This window comes from Zea mays, chromosome 5, assembly GCF_902167145.1.
Source record: "Zea mays cultivar B73 chromosome 5, Zm-B73-REFERENCE-NAM-5.0, whole genome shotgun sequence".
Lineage (NCBI taxonomy): Eukaryota > Viridiplantae > Streptophyta > Magnoliopsida > Poales > Poaceae > Zea > Zea mays.
Window position 1 is genome coordinate 86828512 of NC_050100.1, and position 12728 is coordinate 86841239.

The 12728-nt window shown below is 46.0% G+C and overlaps 1 protein-coding gene across 1 annotated transcript; it reads left to right on the top strand.

Moving 5' to 3' along the window:
- Positions 1 to 9011: 9011 nt before the first annotated feature.
- LOC100277891 (Pentatricopeptide repeat-containing protein) lies at positions 9012 to 12092 on the top strand. The gene is made up of 7 exons (NM_001151341.2): positions 9012 to 9140; positions 9311 to 9543; positions 9793 to 10028; positions 10153 to 10402; positions 10491 to 10636; positions 10776 to 11106; positions 11248 to 12092. Coding segments are annotated over exons 1-7 (1794 nt in total). The 5' UTR covers positions 9012 to 9138; the 3' UTR covers positions 11844 to 12092.
- Positions 12093 to 12728: the final 636 nt, after the last annotated feature.

Below are 12728 nucleotides of genomic sequence, written 5' to 3' on the forward strand. Positions count from 1 at the left end.
TCCCCTTACACTATCCCCGTACATCTAAACATACTCCATTACTTTCCGTTCCATTAGGCAAACCGCCAACTTTTGATGGCGAAGATTATGCTAGGTGGAGTGATTTAATGAAATTTCATCTAACCTCACTCCACAAAAGTATATGGAATGTTGTTGAGTTTGGAGCACAGGTACCTTCTGTAGGGGATGAGGATAATGATACGGACGAAGTGGCCCAAATCGAGCACTTCAACTCCCAAGCCACAACCATACTCCTCGCCTCTTTAAGCAAGGAGGAATATAACAAAGTGCAAGGGTTGAAGAATGCAAAGGAGATTTGGGACCTACTCAAGACCGCGCACGAGGGTGATGAACTCACCAAGATCACCAAGCGGGAAACGATCGAGGGGGAGCTCGGTCGCTTCCGTCTTCGCCAAGGGGAGGAGCCACAAGATATGTACAACCGGCTCAAAACCTTGGTAAACCAAGTGCGCAACCTCGGGAGCAAAAAGTGGGACGACCACGAGGTGGTTAAGGTTATTCTAAGAGCTCTCATTTTCCTTAACCCCACTCAAGTTCAATTAATTCGTGGTAATCCTAGATACCCACTAATGACCCCCGAGGAAGTTATCGGGAATTTTGTGAGCTTTGAATGCATGATCAAAGGATCAAAGAAGATCAACGAGCTTGACGAACCCTCCACGTCCGAGGCGCAACCCGTGGCCTTCAAGGCGACGGAGGAGAAGAAGGAGGAGTCTACACCGAGTAGACAACCAATTGACGCCTCCAAGCTCGACAATGAGGAGATGGCTTTAATCATCAAAAGCTTTCGCCAAATCCTCAAGCAACGGAGGGGGAAGGACTACAAACCCCGCTCCAAGAAAGTGTGCTACAAATGTGGTAAGCCCGGTCATTTTATTGCAAAATGTCCTATGTCTAGTGACAGTGACAGGGGCGATGACAAGAAAGGAAAGAGGAGAGAAAAGAGGAAGTACTACAAGAAGAAGGGCGGCGATGCCCATGTTTGCTGGGAGTGGAACTCTGACGAAAGCTCCACCGACTCCTCCGACGACGACGAGGACGCCGCCAACATCGCCGTCACCAAGGGACTCCTCTTCCCCAACGTCGGCCACAAGTGCCTCATGGCAAAGGACGGGAAAAGGAAGAAGATTAAATCTAAATCCTCCACTAAATATGAAACATCTAGTGATGATAATGCTAGTGATGAGGAAGATAATTTGCGTATCCTTTTTGCCAACCTTAACATGGAACAAAAAGAAAAATTAAATGAATTGATTAGTGCTATTCATGAAAAGGATGACCTTTTGGATTCTCAAGAGGATCTCCTAATTAAGGAAAACAAGAAACATGTTAAGGTTAAAAATGCTTATGCTCTAGAAATTGAGAAATGTGAAAAATTATCTAGTGAGCTAAGCACTTGTCGTGAGATGATTGATAACCTTAGGAATGAAAATGCTAGTTTAAATGCTAAGGTTGATTCACATGTTTGTAATGTTTCAATTCCCAATCCTAGAGATAATGATGATGATTTGCTTGCTAGGATTGAAGAATTAAACATTTCTCTTGCTAGCCTTAGGAGTGAAAATGAGAAATTAATTACTAAGGCAAAAGATTTTGATGTTTGCAAAGTTACAATTTCTGATCTTAGAGATAAGAATGATATACTACATGCTAAGATTGTTGAACTTAATTCTTGCAAACCCTCTACATCTACCATTGAGCATGTCACTATTTGTACTAGATGTAGAGATATTGATGTTGATGCTATTCATGATCACATGATTTTAATTAAGCAACAAAATGATCATATAGCTAAACTAGATGCTAAAATTGCCGAGCACAACTTAGAAAATGAGAAATTTAAATTTGCTCGTAGCATGCTTTATAATGGGAGACGCCCTGGCATTAAGGATGGCATTGGCTTCCAAAGGGGAGACAATGTCAAACTTAGTGCCCCTCCTAAAAGATTGTCCAACTTTGTTAAGGGCAAGGCTCCCATGCCTCAGGATAACGAGGGTTACATTTTATACCCTGTCGGTTATCCCGAGAGCAAAATTAGAAAAATTCATTCTAGGAAGTCTCACTCTGGCCCTAATCATGCTTTTATGTATAAGGGTGAGACATCTAGCTCTAGGCAACCAACCCGTGCTAAGTTGCCTGAGAAGAAAATTCCTATTGCATCAAATGATCATAATATTTCTTTTAAGACTTTTGATGCATCTTATGTTTTGACTAACAAATCCGGCAAGGTAGTTGCCAAATATGTTGGGGGCAAGCACAAGGGGTCAAAGACTTGTGTTTGGGTACCCAAAGTTCTTGTGTCTAATGCCAAAGGACCCAAAACCATTTGGGTACCTAAAGTCAAGAACTAAACTTGTTTTGTAGGTTTATGCATCCGGGGGCTCAAGTTGGATACTCGACAGCGGGTGCACAAACCACATGACAGGGGAGAAGAAGATGTTCTCCTCCTACGAGAAAAACCAAGATTCCCAACGAGCTATCACATTTGGGGATGGAAATCAAGGTTTGGTCAAAGGTCTTGGTAAAATAGCTATATCTCCTGACCATTCTATTTCCAATGTTTTTCTTGTAGATTCTCTAGATTACAATTTGCTTTCTGTTTCACAATTATGTCAAATGGGCTACAACTGTCTATTCACTGATGTAGGTGTCACTGTCTTTAGAAGAAGTGATGATTCAATAGCATTGAAGGGAGTGTTAGAGGGTCAGCTATACTTGGTAGATTTTGATAAAGCTGAACTCAACACTTGCTTAATTGCTAAGACTAACATGGGTTGGCTCTGGCACCGCCGACTAGCCCATGTTGGGATGAAGAATCTTCATAAGCTTCTAAAGGGAGAACACATTTTAGGATTAACAAATGTTCATTTTGAGAAAGACAGGATTTGTAGCGCATGTCAGGCAGGAAAGCAAGTTGGCGCCCATCATCCACACAAGAACATCATGACGACCAACAGACCACTAGAGCTCCTACACATGGACCTATTCGGCCCGATTGCTTACATAAGCATCGGCGGGAGTAAGTACTGTCTGGTTATTGTGGATGATTATTCTCGCTTCACTTGGGTATTCTTTTTACAGGAAAAATCTCAAACCCAAGAGACCTTAAAGGGATTCTTGAGACGGGCTCAAAATGAGTTCGGCTTAAGGATCAAGAAAATTAGAAGCGACAACGGGACGGAGTTTAAGAACTCTCAAATCGAAGGCTTCCTTGAGGAGGAGGGCATCAAGCATGAGTTCTCTTCTCCCTACACGCCACAACAAAATGGTGTAGTGGAGAGGAAGAATCGAACTCTATTGGACATGACAAGAACCATGCTTGATGAATACAAGACTTCGGATCGGTTTTGGGCCGAGGCGGTCAACACCGCTTGCTACACCATCAACCGGTTATACCTTCACCGAATCCTCAAGAAGACATCATACGAACTCCTAATCGGTAAAAAGCCCAACATTTCATATTTTAGAGTTTTTGGTAGCAAATGTTTTATTCTTGTTAAAAGAGGTAGAAAATCTAAATTTGCTCCTAAGACTGTAGAAGGTTTTTTACTTGGTTATGACTCAAACACAAGGGCATATAGGGTCTTTAATAAGTCCACTGGACTAGTTGAAGTCTCATGTGACGTTGTGTTTGATGAAACTAACGGCTCTCAAGTAGAGCAAGTTGATCTTGATGAGATAGGTATTGAAGAGGCTCCGTGCATCGCGCTAAGGAACATGTCCATTGGGGATGTGTGTCCTAAGGAATCCAAAGAGCCTCCAAATGCACAAGATCAACCATCCTCCTCCATGCAAGCATCTCCACCAACTCAAAATGAGGATGAGGCTCAAGTTGATGAAGAAGAAGATCAATCAAATGAGGCACCTCAAGATGACGGCATAGATCAAGGGGGAGATACAAATGATCAAGATAAGGAGGATGAAGAGCAAAGGCCGCCACACCCAAGAGTCCACCAAGCAATCCAACGAGATCACCCTGTCGACACCATCCTCGGCGACATTAATAAGGGGGTAACTACTCGATCTCGGGTTGCACAGTTTTGTGAGCATTACTCTTTTGTTTCCTCTATTGAGCCACACAGGGTAGAGGAAGCACTCCAAGATGCGGATTGGGTGGTGGCTATGCAAGAGGAGCTCAACAACTTCACTAGAAATGAGGTATGGCATTTAGTTCCACGTCCTAACCAAAATGTTGTAGGAACCAAATGGGTCTTCCGCAACAAGCAAGACGAGCATGGTGTGGTGACAAGGAACAAAGCTCGACTTGTGGCCAAGGGATACTCCCAAGTCGAAGGTTTGGATTTCGGTGAAACCTATGCACCCGTAGCTAGGCTTGAGTCAATTCGCATATTATTGGCCTATGCTACTTACCATGGCTTTAAGCTTTATCAAATGGACGTGAAAAGTGCCTTCCTCAATGGACCAATCAAGGAAGAGGTCTATGTTGAGCAACCTCCCGGCTTTGAAGACAGTAAGTACCCTAACCATGTCTATAAGCTCTCTAAGGCGCTTTATGGGCTCAAACAAGCCCCAAGAGCATGGTATGAATGCCTTAGAGATTTCCTTATTTCTAATGGCTTCAAAGTCGGAAAGGCCGATCCTACACTCTTTACTAAAACTCTTGAAAATGACTTGTTTGTATGCCAAATTTATGTTGATGATATTATATTTGGGTCTACTAACGAGTCTACATGTGAAGAGTTTAGTAGGATCATGACACAAAAGTTCGAGATGTCTATGATGGGGGAGTTGAAGTACTTCTTAGGATTTCAAGTGAAGCAACTCCAAGAGGGCACCTTCATTAGCCAATCAAAGTATACACACGACATTCTCAACAAGTTTGGGATGAAGGATGCCAAGCCCATCAAGACACCCATGGGAACTAATGGGCATCTCGACCTCGACACGGGAGGTAAGTCCGTGGATCAAAAGGTATACCGGTCGATGATAGGTTCCTTGCTATACTTATGTGCATCTCGACCGGACATTATGCTTTCCGTATGCATGTGTGCAAGATTCCAAGCCGACCCTAAGGAAGCTCACCTTACGGCCGTGAAACGAATCTTGAGATATTTAGCTAATACTCCTAAGTTTGGGCTTTGGTATCCTAGGGGATCCATATTTGATTTGATTGGTTATTCGGATGCCGATTGGGCGGGGTGCAAAATCAATAGGAAGAGCACATCGGGGACTTGCCAGTTCTGGGGAAGATCCTTGGTGTCTTGGGCTTCAAAGAAGCAAAATTCGGTTGCTCTTTCCACCGCTGAAGCCGAATACATTGCCGCAGGCCATTGTTGCGCGCAATTGCTATGGATGAGGCAAACCCTGCGGGACTACGGTTACAAATTAACCAAAGTCCCTTTGCTATGTGATAATGAGAGTGCAATCAAAATGGCGGATAATCCCGTCGAGCATAGCCGCACTAAGCACATAGCCATCCGGTATCATTTTCTTAGGGATCACCAACAAAAGGGAGATATCGAGATTTCATACATTAATACTAAAGATCAATTAGCTGTTATCTTTACCAAGCCTCTTGATGAACAATCTTTTACCAAACTTAGGCATGAGCTCAATATTCTTGATTCACGCAATTTCTTTTGCTAGTTTGCACACATAGCTCTTTTATATACCTTTGGTCATGTCTCTTTCATGTGCTATGACTAATGTGCTTTCAAGTCTATTTCAACCCAAGTCATAGGTATATCGAAAGGGAATTGGAGTCTTCGGCGAAGACACAGGCTTCCACTACGTAACTCATACTTCGCTGTCACTCCTAGCAACTCTCCATTCTTGGGGGAGAAAAGCATGAGCATCAAAGAAAAGGTCCTTGTCTTTGGGGGAGAAAGTAAGAGCCCAAGGCAAAAGGACCGGACTTCGTCTTTGGTATAATCTTAACTCATTCATTTATGACCAAAGGGGAAGAAAGCACTTCTAGGGCTCTAATGATTCCGTTTTTGGCGATTCATGCCAAAGGGGGAGAAAGTAAGAGCCCAAAGCAAAAGGACCGCACCACCACCACACCACCAATTTCAAAAACTTCGTGTTTCCAAGAATATTATCAATTGGTTTTCCTATTGTGTTCAAAAGGGAGAGAAAATAGTATTTCAAAAATGATATATCAAAACCCTCTTGAACACTAAGAGGAGGATCTCATTTAGGGGGAGTTTTGTTTAGTCAAAGGAAAAACATTTGAAACAGGGGGAGAAAATTTCAAATCTTGAAAATGCTTTGCAAATCTTACTCATTTACCTTTGACTAGTTGCAAAAGAATTTTGAAAAAGACTTATCAAAGAATTTGCAAAAACAAAACATGTGGTGCAAGCGTGGTCCAAAATGTTAAATAAGATAGAAACAATCCATGCATATCTTGTAAGTATTTCTATTGGCTCAATTCCAAGCAACCTTTACACTTATATTATGCAAACTAGTTCAATTTTGCACTTCTATATTTGCTTTGGTTTGTGTTGGCATCAATCACCAAAAAGGGGGAGATTGAAAGGGAATTAGGCTTACACCTAGTCCCTAATTAATTTTGGTGGTTGAATTGCCCAACACAAATAATTGGACTAACTAGTTTGCCCAAGTGTATAGATTATACAGGTGTAAAAGGTTCACACTCAGCCAATAAAAAGATCAAGTTTTGGATTCAACAAAGGAGCAAAAAGGGCCAACCGATGGCACCTCTGGTCTGGCGCACCGGACTATCCGGTGTGCCACCGGACAGTGTCCGGTGCACCACCGGACATGTCCGGTGCACCAGAGGACTTCAACTCGAACTCGCCACGTTCGGGAATTTCCAGAGGCACTCGCGCTATAATTCACCGGACTGTCCGGTGTACACCGGACAGTGTCCGGTGCGCCAAGGAGGAGCGGCCTCAGGAACTCGCCGGCTTCGGGAAACTCCAACGGTTGGTCCGCTATAATTCACCGGACATGTCCGGTGCAACTCCGGAGCAACGACTATTCGGCGCCAACGGCTATCTGCGAAGCATTAAATGCGCGCTCTGCGCGCGCAGAAGTCAGGCGCGCCCATACTGGCACACCGGACAAGGAACAGTACATGTCCGGTGTGCACCGGACATCCAGGCGGGCCCACAAGTCAGAAGCTCCAACGGTCAGAATCCAACGGCAGTGATGACGTGGCGGGGGCACCGGACATGTCCGGTGTGCACCGGACTGTCCGGTGCGCCATCGAACAGACAGCCTCCCAACGGCCACTTTTGGTGGTTGGGGCTATAAATACCCCAACCACCCCCACCATTCATTGCATCCAAGTTTTCCACTTCTCAACCACTTACAAGAGCTAGGCATTCAATTCTAGACACACCAAAGAGATCAAATCCTCTCCAATTCCACACAACGCCATAGTGACTAGAGAGAGAGATTTGCCGTGTTCTTTTGAGCTCTTGCGCTTGGATTGCTTCTTTTCTTTCTCACTTGTTCTTGTGATCAACACTCAATTGTAACCAAGGCAAGAGGCACCAATTGTGTGGTGGCCCTTGCGGGGAAGTTTTGTTCCCGGCTTTGATTTGAGAAGAGAAAGCTCACTCGGTCCGAGGGACCGTTTGAGAGAGGGAAGGGTTGAAAGAGACCCGGCCTTTGTGGCCTCCTCAACGGGGAATAGGTTTGCGAGAACCGAACCTCGGTAAAACAAATCCGCGTGTCACACTCTTTATTTGCTTGCGATTTGTTTTGCACCGTCTCTCGCGGACTCATTTATATTTCTAACGCTAACCCGGCTTGTAGTTGTGTTTATATTTGTAAATTTCAGTTTCGCCCTATTCACCCCCCCTCTAGGCGACTATCACCATGTTTGCTAGTTTAGTAGGTTATTTGATAAAATTAAATTTTATGTTTATAGGAATAAGATGGTCAAATTTCTCATAAAACCAGAAGAAAGTTGCTTCTAATTCTAAAACAATTAGGACAAATGATAGTCGTGTAGAACAGAAGAGACCATATATTGACTATTGAGCTAGATATGAATAATATCATGCTATGTTATATTGAGTGTGATATGTTTGTAGATATTAAAGATAAAAAGATTTTGAAGCATTTTCAAGTCTTAAGAGCTCGGAAGATAGATTTATCTCGCATCATCAATTCATAAACGATATGTATTATTATTGTATTTCTAGAATTCACATCAACTTTTTTTGGGCTACATATTTCTTGAATGTTTAAATTATATCTTGCTTCTTGTGTCATATTAAACATCAATTATATTTTTTTGTTTGGTTTAAAAAAATTTATAATCTTAGCTTAGTAGCCCCCCTCTTGGATCAATCCTGGATCCGCCACTGCGTGTGAGACGCTTTGGACTTCCAGATTTCTACTCCTCTTCGAGATATATAGGCTCTGTTTGGTTGACCTGTGGCTGTGAAAAAAAACTGTTGTGAGCTGTGAAAAAAATTACCGTGACTGTGAGCTGTTAAAAAGTTAAAAACCGTTTGGTGGAAACCGCTAAAAGCCGTTAAAAGTTTTTCGATATATGTTTTCACAGTTCCATCCGAAAGCCACTAAAAAAGGTTCAGACGTGCTTTCAGTTTTACACTGCGAAAAAGTAGCCTTTTAAAAAAAAGCTGATTTCTGAATCCAACCCTTTGATTTGGCTTTTGGCTTTTATAGGGTAAAAGCCAAAAGTCAAACCAAACACACCAATAATCTGCTTGTGGTCGCAGATGAAAAAAAAACATGCTGCTTACATGGCATTAGAAATCGTGTCTCGATAAGCTTTGCATAACTGCACTGGAGATATATGTTACTGTGATGCGCACTGTGATAATCAGAAGATCAGCAGTCCAAAACTGCACAAGTTAGTTCAAAAGTTGGCGGTGCGGGGAGGTCATGCCCGTTTTGTCTTTCTGGATAAGAGGTGCTGAACGATAGGTCCAAACCACAGCACTGGATAGAACACGCCAAAAGCAAGAGATATTTCAGTTTCGCTCTTGTCTCAGCTCAGCTCAGCTCCTGCCAGTCGCAACTCGCGTCCTCTCCAAAAAAACAGCCCACAGTTGAAGCGAAAACACGAAAGCTCAGTGATATTTCTCTCCAGGTCTGCACACTCGTCTCCTATCGAGACTGTCGGCGGCCATCGTCGCCCACGCTGTGCTCATGTACGTCCCGATTCTTAGGTGTTTAATTTTGCGGGTATTTTTGAGAATTTGGGATTCGATTTTACGGCACTGATGTTCAACTGGACAATGAATACTTCGGTTACTAGCTCACTGTTGCCTTCTATGAATTTGCTGACATGCCTTTCTTTCTCCACCGTCTCTCGCCGCAGGCTAAGTGTCGAGGCTCACACGTACTACTACTACCCGACCGCGAGGCCGAGACGGAAGCTATGCGCCTGCAGAAACGTCTTGCAAGAAACCGCCCCGCGTGACGCGGAGGCAGATCCCTGCCGCCACGGCGAGAGGAAGAGCAGGAGAAGGGGCGACGGTGCTTATTACATCGACAAGGACGGCGGCGGCGTAGCCAGGACCTTCGACCGGAAGAAAATATCCAGAAAGAGGGGTACGGTAAATGATTATGACAGTGTGCCAGTGTGCCACACCACTCCTTAATTTTAGTTCCCACACAATGCTGCAGATCAATGCCAGTTCTTAGATCTTCTTCTTTTTTTTTTAAAAAAAAGCAAGAACACAAAGGTTGTTCCTTTTCCGGATTCACTCACTGTTCCATGCATTGGAAGTTCAAGGACAACATGGCGTAGGTAGGTTCTAGCTCTGAATGGCATGGCATGGCTTGGGCTTGGGCGTGCAGGGGGTGCTATCAAAGGGCGTGGATGGAAGTACGGCTCCGGGTTCGTCGACGGAGTGTTCCCAGTGCTGAGTCCGATGGCGCAGGATGTGCTAGAACTCGTGCAGACGAGGGGGACCGACGCCGCCAGCGTCTGGGAGTCACTGGACAAGATCCCTCAAGCACACGATCTTTGGGACGACATCGTCAACGTCGCCGTCCAGCTCCGCCTGAACCGGCAATGGGAGCCGATCATCACAGTGAGTCTGAGTCCTAACCGAACCGCAGCCCCGCACACTCTTGCTGCCTGCATTGACTCTGAAACTTGCAAGAGCAAAAATCCTCAGCCTTTGGCTATGGGTGTTTGATCTGATCTGCCTATAGGTCTGCGAGTGGGTCCTGCGCCGGAGCTCGTTCCGCCCCGACATCATCTGCTACAACCTGCTCATCGACGCGTACGGCCAGAAGCGTCAGCTGAGCGAGGCGGAGGCGGCCTACATGGCGCTTCTGGAGGCTCGCTGCGTGCCTACGGAGGACACCTACGCTCTGCTGCTGCGCGCGTACTGCGGCTCCGGGCAGCTGCACCGAGCCGAGGGCGTGATTTCGGAGATGCAGAGGAACGGGATCCCTCCCAGTACGCAACGCAACGCATCGTGTGTTCCTCTGTCATGAGATGAAGTGAAATCATGCCAAGAACTCTCTCTCTCTCTCTTGCATTGCAGCTGCGACTGTGTACAACGCGTACCTGGACGGTCTGCTGAAAGCGAGGTGTTCGGAGAAGGCGGTTGAAGTGTACCAGAGGATGAAGAAGGAGCGCTGCAGAACTAACACCGAGACCTACACCCTGATGATCAACGTGTATGGGAAAGTAAGCCATTTTTTTGCTGGATTAATCTTTTAATGTGCAGGGATCTGAGATCTGACTCAAAAGTGTGTGTGAGTGTCATCGTTCTGAGAGAGACAATGGCCGTCATTCATGCATACTCACCCTTCTGCATGCAATGCAGGCAAATCAGCCGATGTCGTCGTTGAGAGTGTTCAGGGAGATGAAATCGGTCGGGTGCAAGCCCAACATCTGCACCTACACGGCGCTGGTGAACGCGTTCGCGCGGGAAGGCCTGTGCGAGAAGGCAGAGGAGGTGTTCGAGGAGATGCAGCAGGCTGGGCACGAACCTGACGTGTACGCCTACAATGCTCTGATGGAAGCTTACAGCCGCGCAGGGCTGCCGCAAGGGGCGTCGGAGATCTTCTCTTTGATGGAACACATGGGGTGCGAGCCTGATAGAGCCTCTTACAACATACTGGTGGATGCTTTCGGACGAGCTGGTCTTCACCAAGGTATGCACCCAGCCACACCTGCCGCTACATCGCATGCAGTAGCTGCCTCAAGAAGCTAGCTTTGGCTGGTGAGCTCAAGAACTCGCTGGATTTACTGGTGCCTTTTTTGTTGTTGTTGTTGTGGCTGTTTGTACGTTCCAGAGGCGGAAGCAGCGTTCCAAGAGCTGAAGCAGCAGGGCATGCGGCCGACGATGAAGTCGCACATGCTGCTCCTGTCGGCGCACGCCAGGTCCGGCAACGTGGCGAGGTGCGAGGAGGTGATGGCGCAGCTGCACAAGTCCGGGCTGCGCCCGGACACCTTCGCGCTCAACGCCATGCTCAACGCGTACGGCCGGGCCGGGCGGCTGGACGACATGGAGCGGCTCTTCGCGGCCATGGAGCGCGGCGACGGCGCGATCGCCGGCGCCCCGGACACCAGCACGTACAACGTGATGGTGAACGCGTACGGGCGCGCGGGGTACCTGGACCGGATGGAGGCGGCGTTCCGCTCCCTGGCGGCGCGGGGCCTCGCCGCCGACGTGGTGACGTGGACGTCCCGCATCGGCGCGTACGCCAGGAAGAAGGAGTACGGGCAGTGCCTGCGGGTCTTCGAGGAGATGGTGGACGCCGGGTGCTACCCGGACGCCGGCACCGCCAAGGTGCTGCTCGCCGCGTGCTCCGACGAGCGCCAGGTGGAGCAGGTCAAGGCCATTGTCAGGTCCATGCACAAGGACGCCAAGACGCTCTTCGCATTGTGAAATCCGCGCAGGCTAAATTCCGATCCTGCTGCGTGATCACATACGAACCTTGACGAGAGTCACCTAGCTTGCATACTGGTTAACAAGTCACAAGGCCCCGTTTGGTTACATATAGAATAATCTACTTTTTAGTCCCGTTTAGTACTTAATTGTATTTAGTCTCTAGCCCTTCACTGTAAGGGCCTCACATCACATGGGTGCTAAAGGGGACGAAAGGACATCATTTACTCTAATTACCATTGCATAGAGAATATGCACCGTATACATGCAATAAAAAGAGAGGCATTTCAGTCTGTGTACTTCATTTAATATGTTTAGAATCTATTTAGTCCTGTGAACCAAACATGTTGAGAGCACCTAGAGAGGGTGAATAGGCGATCCTACAAAACTTAATTGAAACAACACAAACATGGTCCAATTTATGGGTTAGAGTGACTAAAAACAAAGTTCAGATGAGAAGAGGAGAGAAAGAAAGATTCTTCACTTGAGATGTGTATTAAACTAGGAGCAATATGTAAGCGAAGCTTATGCTCAAGGAAGATAGAAATCTTAGTAAAGTAAATGGACAAGAGATATCGACTTTCCCGTGGTTCGCCCAAAGCCTACTCCACATTGTGGAGACCTCTTTTGGTTAAGGGTTACACTCAACCTCTCTCAAGTGATTCAAAGAACAAACTTGAGTGCCATAGTATCATTCCTTATATCAATCTCGTTTGTGAGGAATCTCCACAACTTGGAGACTCTCACACTTTACACAATTGATCAATATCAAAATCAGAGTAAGGGAGGGAGTAGAATACACACACAAGAGCACAACGCAGAAACAACACGCACAAATGCAAAGAAGAGAGCGCAACAACAAAGCGACGAAGTTACAACTCAAAA